We start from the raw sequence: 18,638 nt of genomic DNA, 5'->3' as shown, positions 1-18,638 counted from the left end.
AGTCCCCAAATTTTAGATGAGAAGATACAGCCCTGCCGCTTTGTTGCTCATGACTGTGTATCTTTGTGTGGGTCTGCAAGATATACACAGTACAGCGAAGAGCACCAAAAACGGAAGTGTTTCTAGTTCCCCGAAAGTTAACTTGTTAATGCAGAGGAATTGTCCTAGAAGACAGTGTCCCTGAAAAGCTGCTAAACAGCAGGGCTTCTAGAATTTTCATTTAATCTTTAAGATTATGTTCACATTTCAGTAGCATTTTTAGGAGTTCAGCCCTTGCTAGTCACATATTTGTAAAAAAAAATTTTTTTTAATGTTTATTTTTGAAAGGCAGAGAGGCACAGCACAAATGGGGGAGGGGCAGAGGGAGAGGGAGACACAGAGTCCTAAGCGGGCTCCAGGCTCTGAGTTTTTAGCACAGAGCCCGATGCAGGGCTCGAACCCACAAATCGCATGATCATGACCTGAGCTGAAGTCGGACGGACACTTAACTGACTGAGCCACCCAGGCGCCCCAACTAATCACATATTCTTAATGAGGTGAGGAGACCATCCAATATAATACTAACATCCTTTGAAAGGAGACTCCTAAAACCCAGAGGTTAAAGTTAACTTCCCACTAAAGTGGAGACTACCATATTCCCACAAAGTTCCAGAAAGAAATTCTGAAGTTTTCTAGGAGATGCCAGGTATTTAAAAATGAAGTGTGAGTAGAATTGTTTAAAGCCAGAAGTGGTTCTGAAAAATAGCAGGGGGACCTGAGAAGGTGTTGTTGTTGCTGAGTGTTTGGGATTGAAAGCACGAGTGCCTACTTCTGGATGCCTTCAGTTGCAGGAGACCAAACTGCCTGAGCAGCGTTTAGGTCATTACCAAGGGGCACTCTGGTTGGAGGACCACTGACTTCTGGCCTTCTATTTTATGAAAGCCGAAGTGTGTATTTTTTTTCTGCTGTCTCAGCCTGGAGAAAGGAGTTTGGGCGTGGCGGATTTTGAGCCAGGCTCTAGGGACGAGTAACTTTGTGAACGGGCATTAATGGGGCTAGCCGTGGCTGAGGGGAGGCATGGGGGGCCCAGTGGTCTGACGACCTGGATTTGAGCCCTGGCTCAGTTATTTCTGACTGTGGGGCCTTATCCTGTTTCACATTTGTCATCTGTGAATTGCCTGTCTCTCTTGCTCCACCTTCTTCACTAGGGTATTGTGAAAATAAAATGAGATAATGTATGAATTCTGATTTTGGCATTACTGTCCCATATGAGGAAGTATTTTCTTGGGGCTTAAAATTTTGCTCCTATTTTAATTTGGCATCCACAGTGAGACATATTTGAGAGGCTTAAGGAAAACAATGTGAGCCATTTAACTAACTTTTTGTTGCTTGGGAGCTGATGATTTCATTTGAAGAATTTTAGGACTTCCTATCACCTGCTCTAATAATACGTAGAATATAGACATGGCTGCCGTAAGAGAGAGATCGAGAATAGCAGAGGCTTAAACAACCTGGAAGTGCATTTCTCTTTCATTTGATAGTATAGGTATAAATGGTCCAGGGAAGTTTTGGGGGTGAGGTGGTACACGGAGTCAGGGACTGAGGCTTCTCGATCTTATTTTTCCACATGGCTTTCACCTCTTGTCCCCATGTGGCTGTTCCAGCTTTTCCCAGCAGGAAGGGGATGATCATTGCCTTCTACGCAGGACTATACACAAATATTTGAGCAGAAGACAGAGAGACCAAGTATGAGCAGGGAGAGGACAGAGAGAGAGGGAGACACAGAATCTGAAGCAAGCTCCAGGCTCTGAGCTGTCAGCACAGAGCCCGATGTGGGGCTCGAACTCACGGACCATGAAATCATGACCTGAGCTAAAGTTGGATGCTTAACCAACTGAGCCACCCAGGGCTATTCAAATGCCCACACATGGCTACACTATATAGTTGAGCTTAGCATCCATGCGTTCAGTTAAAAATTCCATTACTGTATAGGAAGGGAGACTAAACATTATGGGGTGGGCTGCTAGCAGTGTCTGCCATAGCTGATGGGAGTCACATTATTCACCTCCCTTAAGTTTATACAAGATGGAAGACAGTAATTTTCATTCATCCATTCATATAAACGACTTTAGATGACATCTGAAGGGGAGAATGAGGAGGTTAAAGCTGTTGGCTTAGAAGAGTTTTAGAGATCTGTACTTTTCTTCTATTCAGGATTTGAAGCCATTTATTATTCATGGAGCACTATTCCCTTGTTGCTACAATCCACAGCCCATGTTGGTTACTGGGGACTCAGTGAATCATGGTCCCTGCTCTCCAAACGCTTACCCCATAGGGGGAGGCAGGCGTGTCAGGCATTGAACACACAACTGTCTGGGGTGCAGAGGCAGATGGGGTGCTGTGGGAGCTCATAGGGAAGACCTGCCCAACCCGGGGCAGGCAGGGTGTGTGCGTGTATGTGTATGTGTGCATGTTGGATGCAAGATGCAGACAGATACTGGCAGAAGGAATCACCTTAAATAGTGATGGGTCCTTAGGAGAGCAAGTGAACTGATAAGATTCTGTTCCTTAGTGTCATGTCTGCGGCTTAATGTTTTTATTTCTGTTTCTCTTCCTAGAAACTCTCAGTGTGTCTGCCAAGACCCTTTGTCACGAGGAGCAATGCTGCCCCGATGGGAACTGTCTTTTTACCTATTTGCTTCACTAGGCTTCCACTTATATTCTTTCTATGAAGTTTACAAAGTCTCAAGAGGTAAGACCCCAGCTTTCCTGAACTTCTCTCAAGAAAGGAAGGAGGAAGGAAGTACTCAGAGGTAGAAGAGTCAGAAAAATTGTCTAATGGGCTTGGGATAACTTGGACCCTGCTTTGCTTTCCCTTGTCTGGGACACTTTGAGTCCATGACCTGAATCAATGCAGTTTTCCACCCTCATCCTGGAACTTCGAGGTGATCCGGTGGCTGGTCTTCTGTAATAGGAAGGTTTGATTCAATGGCCATTGAAGGCTGTGGAGGTGATCTGCAGTAACCTCTTATGTTTCTCTTCCACCCTCATTGCTTCTGAGATATGTGGAGGCAGCTCAAGGTGTTGGAGGCCCAGACTCCTTTCATCCTTTCGTTCTGCTGTGTTTAGTGATTTTCATATGCTTGTTGAAGAAGAATCATCACTAAATCTGCATTTCAGCCCATAGGAAGGGGTATGGAAACCCTCCTGTTGGGCAAGTTACCCTTGTCACTTCTGCTTACCCCTAGTTGACCAGCACCAGGTTTTATGGCCACAGCTGAGAAACTGGGGAACATTGTCCTTAGCTTGGTGGCCATGTGCCACTAAAACTTCCCATACTGTGGAAGAATGGGAGACAGAAATGTGGAGGGACCAAGATGGCCTCTTGTGTGGTCAGGGACAGTTTCCTAGTTGATGATAATTTCTGGGCTTTGTCAAGGCAGAACAGGAGCCAGGAAGGTAGAGAAGGCGTCAGAGGATCTGTGGACAGAGATGGGTTTGCAAGCAAATGGACAAGCCTTTGGGGTGTGAGGAAGCATAGCATGGTCTGGCAACTACAAACCCCTCGGGAGGACTGGAGTGTAGAGTGTGAGGGGACAGTGGCTGGAGTTGAGCCTAGATCAAAAAGCAGGGAGAGCCTGTGAAGGACATTGCATATTGATCTGAGGAGTTTGGACTTTATATTGAAGACAGGAGAGTATGCGAAAAGTCCACTTAAAATTGCAAAGTTGAGAGTGCTCTGCCCTGAACACCTACCTCCTTCTATATTACTCGGACTGATTTGGATGTCCATCACCAGGATTGACTTTTCTCCCATTCTACATATGTCCCACTCAGAGTCAGGAACTTGGTGGCAGAGACGGATCATCTAAAGTAGATGAGCACTATTGTTTTCTCAAGTCTGGCCAAGTATTTGCATTCCCCTACTGGAGCCTTTGAGCTCCCAGGGCCCATGTAGGAGGAGCTAACCTACTCTATGTCAGGCACTGTATTAGATACTTCACGTATTGTATCTTGTCTTATTTAATCTTTAGAACAGCCCTATGATATGGTATATTTATTACTTTGAAGACACGTTTGGCAGCAGAAACACAGCCTCCAACATAATTGTTACAAGCCTCGTATTGTGTCTAGATAGCGTCAGAGAGCTGGCTCCTTCTACCATGTCCCTCTGCCGTCTTCATCATGAGGCTTCACCTTATGAGGCAGTCTTTTCCATAAATTGATGTCCGTGTTCCAGATTTTGGCCATTCTAGTAAGTGTGTAAGTGGTATCTCATTGTTTTAATTTGCATTTCCCTGATGTAATGTGGAGAATCTTTTCATATGCTTATTGCCATAAGACTGTATATATGTATATACACATACATATATATATATATATATATATATATATATATATATATATATATGTATAGTCTTATTTGGTGAGGTGTTCAGGTCTTTGCCCATTTTTTAATTGGGTTGTTTATTTTCTTTTTGAGTTTTAATAGTTCTTTGTGTATTTTGGATAACATGTCTTTTGCAAATATTTTCTTCCAGTCTGTGGCTTGTCATCTTACTGTCTTGATGGTGTCTTTTACAGAGCAGATACTTTAAATTTTGGTTAAGTCCAGTTTACCAATTGTTTCTTTCATGCATTGTGTCTTTGGTATCTAAAAAGTAATTCCCATAGCCAAGGTTATCTAGATTTTCTCCTACCTTATCTTCTAAGGATTCAGTAGTGTTTATATTCAGATCTATAATATCCATTTGCTATTATTTTTTGTGAAGAGTGTAAAGTCTGCATCTAGATTCAGTTGTTTTGCATGTGGACATTTAGTTCCAGCATTTGTTGAAAGAATATCTCTTCTCTGTTGTATTACCTTTGCTCCTTGTCAAAGGTCAGTTGACTGTATCTATGTGGGTCTTTTTCTCGGCTTTCTATTCTGTTCCATTCACCTATTTGTCTGTTCTTTCATCAACACCACGGTCTCTTGAGTCATAAGGCTTTGTAACAAGTCTTGAATTTGGGGGGGCACCTGCTGGCTCAGTCTGACTTTGGCTCAGGTCATGATCTCACAGTCTGTGAGTTTGAGCCCTGTGTCGGGCTCTGTGCTGACAGCTCAGAGCCTGGAGCCTGCTTCAAATTCTGTGTCTCCCTCTCTCTCTGCTCCTCCCTCACTTGTGCTCTGTCTCTCTCTCTCTCATAAATAAATAAACATTGAGAAAAAATTAGACTAAGTATTCTTTAAAAAAAAAATAAGTCTTGAATTTGGGTGATATTAGTCCTCTCACTTTGTTCTTGTCCTTCAATATTGTGTCGGCCATTCTGGATCTTTTGCCTCTCCATATAAACTTTAGAATCATGTTGTCATTATCCACAAGAGAGCTTCCTGGGATTTTGGTTTGGATTGCATGGACTCTATAGATGAAGTTGAGTAAGACTGACCTCTTAACAATATCCATGAACATGGAATAGCTCTCAGTTTGTCTTTTTAGTTTTTTTATTTCTTTTATCAGAGTTTTCTAGTTCTCCTAACATATAACTTGTATGTATTTTGTTAGATTTATACCTAGATATTTCACTTTTTTGGTGTGCTAATGTAAATGGTATTGTTCTCAGTTTTAAATTTCACTTGTTTGTTTCTCATCTGTAGGAAAGCAACTGACTTTTGCGTATTTATTTTGTATCCTGCAACCTTGCTATAATTGCTTATTAGTTCCAGGAGTTTTTTTTTTTTTTTTTTTTTTTGTAGATTTTTTGGATTTTCTACATAGATATTCATATTATCTGCATACAAAGACAGTTTTATTTCTTCCTTTCCATGTTGTATACCTTATTTCATTTTCTTAGTGCACTAGGTAGGACTGCCATTATGATATTAAAAAGGAATGGTGAGAGAGGACACTTTTGCCTTTTTTCTGATCTTAGAAAGCTTTCTGACCATTAAGTATGATGTTTACTGTATGTTTTTTGTAGATGTTCTTTATCCAGTTGAGGAAGTTCCCTTCTATCTCTAGTTTGCTGAGAGTTTTTAATCATACATGAGTGTTGGATTTTGTCAAATGCTTTTTGTGCATCTATTGATATGATCATGTGGTTTTTCTTTTTTGTCTTATTGATGTTATGGATTACACTAATTCATTTTTGTGGTCTGTGAGACTTTGTTTTTAGCAAACCTCTCCTGGACTCAGCAGGGCAGGTCTGCTCTGTGTTAGCTGGGGCTGCAGGCATCTGGTGGCTCGCTCACATGGCTGGCCAAGACCTCAGCGGGCGGCTGTCAGCTAGCATGCAGAGGTTCTGTCTGCATGGCTCTCCACATGGCTTACATTTCTCCTAACAGTGCAGCTGGGTTCAAGAGGGAGTACTGCAAGTGCCCAAAAGCAGAAGCTACGGATCTCTTGAAGCTCAGCCTGGGAAGTTGTACAGCTCACCTCTACCTCATTTATTGGTCAAAACAAACCACAGCACAGTCCAGATTCAGGGGGAGGAAAGACTATACCTCCATATGGCTGGGGCAGCACGCCTGTGCATGGAATGTATGGCGGTCATCTTTGGAGTCTCTTTACCACAATGGGTGTTGTACTTCTTTACCCAGATGAGGATGCAGAGGCTGAAAAATGTAATTTATCCAAGGTAACATGTCTAATAAGTTCCAATGGAACTGGGTTTAAACTCCAATGTGTCCAACTCTAGCCCCAATATTTTATCCTATTCTGCCTCTCCTATTTATTGATAATTTAATTCCTAAAGCACCTTGCTTTAAAAGAGGAAGCTCTTCTGTCTATTCTATTAAATTTTAAAATTGTATCCCACTGGAATAAAATTTTCCCTTTCTGTGTCATGGGAGCTGCTGGGATCGGGGTGGAGGGAATCCTTCTGTGGATAGCACAAAGCTTTTCTACACCTCAGCTGACCCAGAGGTGGTCATGCTGTTTGACTTACTGTTTGTCTTACTGTCTAATTTGGGAAAAAGTGCTGTTTACCCACACGGTAGAAGTAGGTCACTGGGAAAACTGTCTTCTGTAAACTTTTTTGGGACATTTGTATCTGGAGCAAATATAGTGCCTAGAACATATTACAGGCTCAAAACTTACCCGTTAAGTGAAATGCCACCAGTGGGCATCTGCACGGCTGCTTTCTCTGGGCATAGAGCAGGCATCCTGTTCACTGCGCTCTGTCTGTGGAAGCACGGTTGCCAGGCCATTAGGGACAGCAGACTGATTTTAATGGCCTTAGTCAAATGGAATCTTTTGGTAAATTCACAGCAGGGACTGAACAGAGCACCCCTTCTTCCTCCCGACTCTACCAGGCGTAGAGCATCTCCAAGTCATCTGGAAATACGTGGGGTGGGGTGGTGGTGATCTGCTATGCTTGGTGACCTCTCCCCTGGCGCTCGACAACGTTGTGGCTAATCCAGACCTACTGCGTTAAGTTTATGCCCTCGTGGTTCAGTAGATGTAGGACACTTTTATGTCTCTCTGCATACACTTAACATGAAGAAAGAGGAGATTATGCCATGTGGTAGCTCTGTTAACGCTTACACCTAAAAGAGGGCCGTATATTGTTGTTTTCATGTCAGTCTGGTGTAATTCTTGACATGAAAACAGTTGAATTATCTGTGAAAACCTGAATGCTGTGAGGTCACCTGGGAAAACATCTGGGAAGGGACGTCTTAGACTCCTGTTTCAATTTATTTATTGGTTTATGTTCAAATTTATTTCTTCTTGGACCTATTTTGACATTTTGTAGTTTTCTGAGGATCTATACATTTATGTGGGTTTTCAGTTTGGTTAGTGTATTGTTCGTAATACTCGTATTTAAAATAGTTTGTTTCTGTGGTTTGCTTTTCTCTCTTATTGTGTATTTTGTTCTACATCTTCTCCTTCACTGTCTCCCTAATTTCCTCCCTTGTTTGTCTTTTCATCCCTCCTTCCCTCCCTTCCTCCTAGTTTTTTGCTTTGATCAACTGTGCCAGAGAGCTTATGAATCTTTTCAGCTTGTGGCTTTATTAGATTTTCTCAGTTGTTTCCTTTTTTTTTTTTTCTTGGTTCATTGATTTCTTTTTTAGTTTTTAATTTTTTTAAATGTTTATTTTTGAGAGAGAGCGAGGGAGCAGGGGAGGGGCCGAGAGAGAGGGAGACACAGAATCCAAAGCAGGCTCCGGGCTCTGAACTGTCAGCACAGAGCCCGATGTGGAGCTCGAACTCACGAACTGTGAGATCATGACCTGAGCTGAAGTTGGATGCTTAACTGACTGAGGCTCCCAGGTGCCCCAGTTCATTGATTTCTGCTTTTATTTCCTTCCTTATTGTTTCTTTGGGTTTGCTCTCTTCCATTATGTTCCAACTGTATGAGTTGAATGGTTATTTTATAAGGAATCTCTTTGTATTGTTGTATTGTACCTGATAGCTTTTCTCAGAAGCATTTCTGGAAGAAGGATTTCTAGAGGAGTCATAGAGTCAAACTGCATGAATATTTTTAAGGTTTTAGACAGATTTCCCCTTCTCCAGGAAGGTTGTGCCAGTAATACTTCTTTTGGAAAACATCTCTCTTCTTGTATTTCAGCAACTTGAGCTTTCTTCTTTAACCCATCTCCTATGTATCTGGTATATCATATGAAGGGGAAAAAATTAAAATTTTCCCAAATAGATAACCAAACACAATTAACTCTTTCTATATTGAATTATGATGCAGTCTTGATCATTGTTTAATATTTTTTTCTTTAAATGTTTATTTTTGAGAGAGCAAGCACGCGCTGGCTGTGAGCGAGCTAGGGAGGGGCAGAGAGAGGGAGACACGGAATCCCCAGCAGGCTCCATGCTGTCAGCACAGAGCCCAGTGTGGGTCTTGACCTCACAAACTGTGAGATCATGACCTGAGCCTAAATCAGGAATCAGGCACTTAACCGACTGAGCCACCCAGGCGGCCCAATCATTGCTAAATTCTTACATATACCCCAGATTGTTTGAGGGGTGGGCATGTCTTCTCTGTTTCATTGATTTCTCAATCAGTTCACACATCATTAACTGCACGGTTTTAATTAAAAATGCTTTATAAAATATTTGAGTATCTGATAGAGTAAGTTACTATTCATCCTTCTTCATTTCCACACTTAGCTATTCTTACTGGTTTATTCTTCTTGTATACATATTTGAAACTATTCTAAAAAAAATCTCAACAGGATTTTCATTAGAATTACAGTAAGCCTAGAAATTAATTTGTAAATAATTAACATTCTTATAATATTGTACTTTTTCACCCAGGGATATGGTATTTTTTCTTTGTGCATTCAAGGTCTATTGTTTCCCCCAATAAAGTTTCCTGGCCTTCTTCATAATAGGTCCTGCAAAAATTTCTATTCAGAGTCTTTCTTTCTTTTTTTTCCTTTTATGATTGGGAAATTTTCCTATTGTATTTCCTGTAACTTGTAGCTAATTATTTCTGGTCTAAAGGTATTTATTTTGATTTGTGTATGTTGTATTCCAACAGTTTATTGAATTCTCTTAATGTCCCATTAACTTATCTTTGATTTTTCCTGATTTTTGTGTTTAGACAATATCATCCACAGCTGATACTAATGGTTTTGTTTCTTCTGTTATTGTTTAGCCGGGACTTTTAGAACAATGTAGTAGTTGAGAAAGAATGCTATTTTTAATTCTAACTTAAAAAAAATTAAGTTTATTTATTTATTTTTAACGTTTATTTATTTTTGAGACAGAGACAGAGCATGAACGGGGGAGGGTCAGAGAGAGGGAGACACAGAATCTGAAACAGGCTCCAGGCTCTGAGCTGTCAGCACAGAGCCTGACGTGGTGCTTGAACTCACTGACTGCGAGATCATGACCTGAGCCGAAGTTGGCCGCTTAACCGACTGAGCCACCCAGGCGCCCCTAAGTTTATTTATTTTTGACAAAGTATGAGCATGAGCTGCGGAGGGGCAGAGAGAGAGAGAGAGAAGGAGACACAGAATCTGAAGCAGGCTCCAGGCTCCAAGCTGTCAGCACAGAGCCTGACGCGGGGCTCGAACTCATGAACTGTGAGATCATGACCTGGGCTGAAGTCAGAGCTTAACTGACTGAGCCACCCAGGTGACCCAATTTTTAATTCTAACTTTAATGGAAATCCCTCTATAGTTTTTACCATTACTGAAAAATTGAGTAAGTTTTGCTTTTTTTTTTTTTTTAAATCATGCTAATGAATCTGGTTAGCCCCCTTTACTAAATTTTTAAAATTAGCAATAAATGTTGAATTCATTTTTAAAGCAACTATACAGATGATTGCGTAGTTTTCCCTTTTCAAGCTGTTGACATGATATTTTAAAGAAATAAATTTTGCAGTCTAGTTTATATGGATTCCTACATCAAACCTTTGACCGTGGTATTTTCAAATACATGCCTTGTTTCCAAGTTTTTTTCTTTTAGTTAATTTCTAAGTGAGATTCGTTGGCCTGTGGTTTTATTTTCCACTTAATCAGATTTCAGTATTAGCATTCTGTTAACTTTATAATAGGAATGGAGAAACTTTTCATTTTCTGTCATGTTATGGAACTGTTTAAATAGTGTGCGAAATGTCAGCATCAAAGTTTGATATTCTTCACTTGTAAGTTTGTCTGGGCATGGGGTCTCTGGAAATAGATAGATTCACTGAAAACTTCAGTATCTTTCAGTTATTTCAGGTTATATTTAGGTTTTCTGAAGTCAGTTCGAGTAATTTATACTTTTCTTTCCTCTCTGATTTTATTTTTAAGTAATCTCTATACCCAACATGGGGCTCAAACTCACACGCCTGAGATCAAGAGTCATGTTCTCTGCCTACTGAGCCAGCAAGGCACCCTATATTTTTCCATTTCATTGAGATTTTCAAATGTATTAATATCCAGTTGTAGGTCATATAATGTTTTTGTTTTTAATTTTTTAAAAAAAATTTTTATTAAAAAAAATTTTTTTTTAACATTTATTATTGAGAGACAGAGGGAGACAGAGCATGAGCAGGGGAGGGGCAGAGAGAGGGGGAGACACAGAATCCGAAGCAGGCTCCAGGCTCCGAGCTGTCAGCACAGAGCCCGATGTGGGGCTCGAACTCATGAACCATGAGATTATGACCTGAGCCAAAGTTGGACACTTAACCAACTGAGCCACCCAGGTGCCCCATGTCATACAATGTTTTGAAACGTACATGTCTCATTTTTTTTTTTTTTCCTGCTTTAGGGAATTTACAAAGGTTTTGTCTATTCAGCGTATTTGTTTGCTCTCTCAAAATACAATCTCTTGGGTTTATTTATAAATTCTACCACTTTTTTCCTGTGACGATTATTCTGTAATGAACAGTAGGCTACCCTAGATCCTTTTGGCTTTACAGAGCCCAGGCTTAGCTGTTATGCTGTGCTCTCTGCCTGAAAAGTTGGATATTAGGATTAGTTGGATATTAAACAGAACGGTGTTTTCCATAAATTGGCATTTCCATTTCACAGACATTTTATTTTTGTTTTTAAAAATCTTCAGTGAGCCGAGGTTAATGTTTCTCTAAATAAACTCCATGGCACCAGGAAGCCCTGATATTTAAGCAAACATGCAACAAAGGATTTGAGTTGCCACATCAAATTTCTTTGTTTATATACTAGTTGTTCTTAAAGTGGGATACAACTGTAGTTGAGCATTTTCACCTTCTACCTGTTTATTCCTAAACTCACCTGTGCTTCTCACTTACCCCTAGTCTTTGTTTATGAGGAAAGGATATAGCAGCACGTTTAGAGATTCTTTGTCATGTTCATACAACACACTAACTTCTCATGAGGGATGGGCTTTGTCATCAGGAGAAAAGTTATCCTCCCTGCTTTTGTGACTAGAGGAATTTGGTTGCAAGACGAACCGGCAACTCTGGAGGGCCCAGTTCTGGGAGGGGAAATGGGGGGGCGTCCACTGGTCCTGTTTTCCAACAGGTGGCCTTGCCCTTATAACCGTGGAAGGGGCCACCGGGGACCCTTTAGTCAACAGGTCTTTTGTGAAAGGACCCAAATGCATAGCCCCTGGGGGAGCCAAGAAGTGGACAGCCTATCTTCGTGGCTAGCATCAGTAGTGTGGTGTCACAGCTCAGGCTCCTAGTGATCTGTTTGGCAATGCTTCATGTTCGAGTTGACCCTCTTTCCCCTGTCACCTGTGGCCAGGGTCATAGGAAACATTTGAGTTCCGGCTTTCCTACTCGGAATCTAAGCTTCCTGGCCTATCCTCTCAGGCTTGTCTGGCCTTCTCCTCCATTGTGGACCCTGGCCCTCAAAGGAGGGGAGTGTCGGCTTCCAGAGAGGCTACTTTCTGAACACCTGCGGTAAACTTCTTATGGTGACTTGAGACAGGGCCTGGGCTGGAGGGCATTTGAAGGCAACCCTCAGTGTTGGACTCCACAGCTCCTCACTCGTCCAGCCGGGGCTCCCTGTTGTGTCAACACAAGAGAAATGCAGGAGTTTATGGCTTCCTCTTTGCTGGAGTGTTCCATCTCAGTCCCGGGCTGCTTCCTCCTTTCTTGGAGCCCTAAGGATTTCCATGCAAGTCGCGCCCCTGGTGGCCTGGCTTCTTTCAGGTGAGTAGCAGATGAGCAGCCCTATTAGATTTGAAGGCTGTTTATGTTATATATTGCTTTGCATCCTATTTACATATTTGATTTGCTTTTGCTTGGGCTATTTCCAAATCAAGTTTTCATTCCCTTAGTGGGAATTGGGAGAAGGGAGGAGAGGGCCTCCCATTTCTCAGGAGTTGTCCTGGAAAAACCAGCACTTTGCCATCCTTCTCTATATTTCATATGAATGTTTGAGAGGTGCTTACCATTAAATTCTCTTATCTTGAGAAGCCCATCTTTTCTGCTCCCTTTCTCCACTCATTTACTTACTGCCACAGTCTGCTGTACCCAGCGGCTTCCTAGAGAAATAAAGAATCAGTAGGAGCTGATTGGAATTTTTCAAATGCATAGAAACAGCAGGACATGTTAAGCCATGATTGGGTGTGCTGGTCCCTGGCAGTGGCTGGTGTCATACGAGGGTGTGTGTGTGTGTGTGTGTTTCCCCCTCTTCCTGATTATTGCCCTCTAATTACCCCCACCCTACCCCAGAAATGGTTTCCTATCATAATGTTGAGGGTGAAAAGGGTAGGTTAGTTAGTGCTTTTAAGTAAATGGTTTACCACCACAGCTCATTGGCATCGATTAAAATGCAAATCCTCTCCCTCAGTAGGTAGAATGGGACTTTGATGTATCCTTTTGTTGGGTGGTGGTTGGAGTGGGGAGAATCAACAGCTGATTTAGTAATGAGGGCTCATCAGCAGAAATTGCTTCATTTCTATGCTCTCAGGCAGTTTTGTGGAGCGCGGAATTTTGGGAGATAGAACCAGGGCACCTCGAAGAAAGAGCTGGCTCTGCCCGACAGGCCTGTGTGGTGTGGAGAGAAATGCTCAGGCAGGGAAGGCCTCTCTCCATTTGCAGCGTCCTTTTGCTTGAGTGTGTGTGAGGTATGATGAAATCTCTTGCCTCTAGTATGGGAATATGGGATCCCTACCTGGAGGGTCTCGTTGGAGAGGTTCTGAAGGCTGAAGCTCTTCAGGAAGGATTTCCCGCTACACGTTTTCAGCGGCCATTCTCTTCTCTCAACCAAGTTACATAGCAGCACATTGTCAACTAACTTAAGATGGTTTGGAGGCAGTGATTTCCAAAGGGGTTGCGAATGTATTTGTGTGTGTGTGTGTGTGTGTGTGTGTGTGTGTGTGTGTGTGTAGAAATCAGACGAGGGTGAATTGTAGAAATTCTCTAAACCTGAGAGAGGATTTTTGGTGGAGAGCTGTGCTGTCCAATACTGTAGCCATTAGCCATACAAGCACTCAAAATGTGACCGTTTCCAATTGAGATGTACTGTAAGGATAACATGTATATTGGACTTTGAAGAATTAGAAAAAGGAATGTAAAATGACTCATCCATAATTGTTTAATACTGATTCCATGTTGAGATAAATAAAATATGCTAAAATTAATTTCATCTTTTTATATTTTGTATGACGGTGTCTCCTATAGTATTTCAGTTGGTCAGTAGGAATTCTATCTGTGTAGGATTCCTTTTTCCCACTAGAGGGAGCTCTGTTCCAGTTTCAAGAAGTCTGATGCTTTAGCCTGTAAAATTTCACTGCTTCTGCGTTGTACTCTTAAGAAGAAAAAAAAAAAGCAGGTTTCTGCTTTGTTTCAATTCTGCACAATTCTGATGTTTCTGGAGGTTGCTCTTTGTATGTTAGTGAAGCCAAAACAGAAGAGGCCAGAGGCCTAGAGGTTTTCCACCCTTTTTATGTTAATGAATTTTAGGAGGTTCCTGTTACTTTTATTTCTTTGTTGGATTGCATAATGTTCTGTTTGTTTGTGGGCTCTTCCCTGGGACTTGAGTCTGTGCACAGTTCACACACACACACCGTGATGTGTGTACAGCAGTAACAGAAAGAACCAGAGCCCTGCTTCAATCCCACATCTCCCCAGCACCTCTTGGACCACTCAGGATACAGTGTGAATGTGTCCTCGAGTTGTGCCCTGGGGCACCCTGGGCCAGTGCTTACCACCCCTCATTTTTCTGTTGTTCCTGGAGGCAGTATTGCCTGTGGTTGGAGAGTCGGGCTGCTGTTTGCCTCTAGTGTGTGTGAATCTGCCCCTGGATCCTACTGTGAAACCAGCATCATTTCGTGATTATTTTTTAATGACTGCACACTCACTTGGTTTTCCTGTAATCTTTCTGGGTGGTTCCTTTTTGGTTCTTCTGTGGCTTTTGTAGGGTGTTGGTCTGATGAGCATTGGTTTTCCCTGGTCTATGCACTCTGTGCCTTTTGGGGGCGATCTCAGCCATTCTGGTGGCTTCATCACCCTTATGCTGAGGACTCCTCAGTCCTCATCTCCAACTTAGGGTACTCGTGAACTCCATTCATACCCATCGGGCTACCTACTGGACGTCGTACAGACACCTTAACATTCCTCACTTCCTTACATGGTATTCATCAGCACTGTTGTAATTTATCATTATTGGTTCGTCTCTCTTCCTTGGGGTACCATGAACCCCAGGAGGGCAAAGGCCATGCCAGTCTTGTTTTGCTTCATTCCTGATATATATTAAACGTGGGCCTGGTTATTGTACACCGTTAAGAAGTATTTGAATGAATATTTTGTTATACTTTCTGTTTTAAACCAACTGTATGCTTATACTTACTACCATTATATGATTCCATTTTATAATCTTGTTAGCATTATGTCCATATCATGGAGCTGTGATCATCATTTTGTGGTGTGATCTGTTTAAGATAATTTTTCACCAGCTATACAAGTGAGGCATTTTTGCTAATTCCTCCCTTGGTTCCTGGTGCTGGAAGCTTTCTCTCTTGATCACTCTCCATTTGTGACCTTTATTACAAGTTGAAGGGGACATTTCTGTCAGCCCCACTACGTACGTAGTTCCAGGAACTTAGGTCACAGAAGGCTGGTGCGGCGGGTCAAGGTGTGTGACCCGTTTCCATGCCTGTAGCTGAGACCACCGGCAGCTTTTCCAGGAAGCACACTTTCTCTTCATGCGTCTCCTTTTAAACCAACCCAGTTTTATTTAGATTTGTGACTAATGAAACACTGTTTTTCTTCTTGTCAGAACATGAAGAGGAACTGGACCGACAGTTTGACCTGGAGGCCGGCACTTTATTTGGAGGATTTAAGAAGGTACTTAAGTGGGTAAATGATAAAGCTTCTCAATTTTCAAACCTCGTTTCAGTATTTTGCATCACTTTTGTATTTGGCCAGTGATGAGCTGTGTCTTTGTCTTTCTGAGAGCTTTGATAGATTTTTTAAATGATATAAAAACATTGCTTTTTTATTTTTTGCCGTGGGTGGTGTGCCAGATGTATTCGAAGTTCCGTCAGTGTTTGTGGGCTGGCTTGGGATATAAAAGGATGCATTCCAAGTTCCGAACACCCGACTTACAAATGAACTTTTGGAAGACAACTCGTTTCCAAACTGGGCACTGCCTGTGCTGATAGTTTTCTGCTGTGAGAGTTGCAGGTCTTGCTTAGAATTGTAGCAATTTATTCAATTTCCATTTTGATTTTCTAGGGTAATCTGTCCCTTCTTTCCAGCTCTGGCTTTGTATGGAGCCACTCTATTAGATGGAAGGCCTATGTTTTTCTGGGACTGGGAAGAATGTCCTGCCTCGTGTGGGGCACCATTCCTGGCTTTTTGTTCTACTCACCCGAAGTTCCTATGAAAAGTTGGGTGTAAATTGAGTTTTCATTCACTGCATCCATTTGTAAATGTTTCTGATTTAAATAAGCCTTTTTAGGGACCCCTGAGTGGCTCAGTCCCCTAAGGGTCGGGCTCTTGATTTTAGCTCAGGTCAAGATCTGACAGTTGTGAGATAGGACCCCATGTTGGGCTCCACGTGGAGCCAGCTTAAGATTCTCTATTTCCCTCTGCACATGCTCACTCATGTTCTGTTTCTCTGTCTCTCAAAAAAAAAAAAAAAAAAAAAAAAAAGCCCTTTTAGGATATTAGTAAGACTGTAAAGTGGATGGTGTCATGCTCACTTCAGAGATGAAGAAATCTGGGAAACTTCTGCCATGGTGGAATTTGAGATGTAGCAGGAGGTAGCCCTTTGTGAGCTTTAAGATCCACTCTTTAGGAATATTCCCCTATTGGATCTTTTACAACAACAACAAAATGGTGATCTCCTCTTTTTTTTTTTTCCTTCTCTCTTCGAGTTACAATTCAGGCGTTTCAGACAATACCGAATTGTTTGCCAGGGGCAGAAATAAACAAACCCATTGTAGACTAAGAGACCTTCAGCTCTTGAGAAGAGAAGTGATTGGGAGGCAGCGTCTGCAGCTGAACTGAGAGTCAGGCCCCAGCGTGTTCTGGAGCTACCGCAGATTTCGTTGTCAAGGGGCAGGCTCAGTCCTGCTGTGTGTGCCACTTCCAGACAAAGGGGCTTTGTCTTTGCTGACTTCCCAGCTCCTGTCGCCACTCCTTCAAGTCCAGCTGCTTGACTCCCTGCCAAGGCCACGGAGTCTGGGGGAGATGACCTTTGCTAAGGATTCTCCATGACAGACCACTCCCCCATAGCAGGGCTGGGGGAGGCGTGGGTGTCAACTTGCAGCACAACCCTGCCTTCCTGGAAAAGTGCACAAGGCACAGATGCATGCCCTTGGAGCTCCAAGGACTCCCGTCTTTTTCCACTCTGAAAAATCTGTCCATCCCTCTGTTTATCTGACCATCCATCCATTTGTCTGGTGCTATTGAGCACTTCTTGTTGTCCTCATCTTTCTATGTCTCCTCCCTTGCAAATGGGTTGGGTAGTTTGGAGTCTTAGAATTTAGAGGGAAGACAGAGAGTTCTGGTGGATAGTCAACGGATGAGGGAAATTGACACTATGATCTTGGTGAAGATCATAAAACAGACCCAGAGGCCAAATGCAGCATTAGGGAGTACACAGATATCTGCTGAAAGTCTTATCTCAGCTAATAGAGAGGCCAGATGGGTTCTGGACACTCCTTGCTGAACATTTCCTTTTGTTGAGGTTACAGGAGGTGGTAAGCAAATGCTATCCTGCTCCAAATTCTAATCAAAAGAAGCTATTTGGTGAGTGTAGGAATTGTGAACTTTAGACAAAAGCTTTAATGTTCTCTGACCAGTCCATCCCTTAAATGTTAGGGTTGCTAAACTCAGTGCTACTGACATTTTAGACCACATAATTCTTTGTTGTGGGGGAGCTGTTCTGTACATTGCAGGGTGTTTCGCAGCCTCCCTGGACTGTACCAGCAACCACTGACCCAAGTCATGACCGTCAAAAATGTCTCCAGGCATTTCCAGAGTAACCGGTCTGCCGCAATAGTTAGGAGCTCTCCCTGCACTGCCTTTGTCATTTCTGATTTGCCCTTTCTTTTGGTCATCGGGTTTCCTCTTCTGGATTGTGTCTCTCCCCTTCCCGGTCTGGTCCTTACTCCCTCTTCATATCCAACCCCAGTTGTCTCCCTGTCACAGAAGCGTTGCCTGGACCTCTAAGTTGGGGCTTTCGTGCTCATCATTCCTGACACTTCACTGCCTCTCTCTTTATCTCCTTCCACACGTACTACTTTTAATGAGTGTGTTTCTGTGCCCATGTCTGAACTGAGTGTTGGGGACACAGTAGTGAACCAGACAGACAAGGCTCCTGTCCCGTTGTCTCTTGGTGGGGACAGATGGACGGTAGGTAAATGGACAATTGTAACAGCCACAGATTGAGCTAAATGATATGAAGCAAATAGATGCGGTGATGTGATAGAATGCTTTGGATTGTATCTTGTGCCCTATGATGATAAATGTATTTGGACAGTTGTATCTTACATTATCCATCCTTCACTAGACTGTGAGTCCCACAAGGTCAGGGCTGGGATTTAATCATTCTTGCCTCTTCAGTGCCTAGAAGAGGTGAGTGTTTTGTTGAATTTAACTGTGCCAGGTTGTGACACTGGAGTTAAATGCATCAGAACTAACTGCATCTGGATAGACATGTAGGTAAATGCTAAGTGCGCCCGTGTTTATAGTCAGGGTAGGGGGAGACCACCGCGGCCCAGGCATTCAGAAACCGCTTTGGGGAGGAGGAAGTTCCCGCACTGCTGAGCTCCACAGAATGGTAGGATTTGGGACGG

At 42.5% G+C, this 18,638-nt stretch overlaps 1 protein-coding gene across 7 annotated transcripts in view; it reads left to right on the top strand.

Moving 5' to 3' along the window:
• Positions 1-18,638, top strand: part of HHAT (hedgehog acyltransferase) — a 319,102-nt gene that overhangs the window by 24,398 nt on the left and 276,066 nt on the right. For all 7 annotated transcript variants that reach the window (XR_006199132.1, XM_042926300.1, XM_042926301.1 and 4 more), the window contains 2 exons: positions 2,598-2,731; positions 15,611-15,678. Coding sequence is in view for 6 of the 7 variants with exons in the window: in XM_042926300.1 (XP_042782234.1) it covers positions 2,641-2,731; positions 15,611-15,678 (159 nt within the window). In the remaining variant the exon portion in view is untranslated. The remainder of the gene's footprint in view (positions 1-2,597; positions 2,732-15,610; positions 15,679-18,638) is intronic.

Source organism: Panthera leo, chromosome F3 (genome assembly GCF_018350215.1).
Source record: "Panthera leo isolate Ple1 chromosome F3, P.leo_Ple1_pat1.1, whole genome shotgun sequence".
In the NCBI taxonomy this organism is placed as follows: domain Eukaryota; kingdom Metazoa; phylum Chordata; class Mammalia; order Carnivora; family Felidae; genus Panthera; species Panthera leo.
This window is presented reverse-complemented; position numbering and strand designations above follow the sequence as displayed.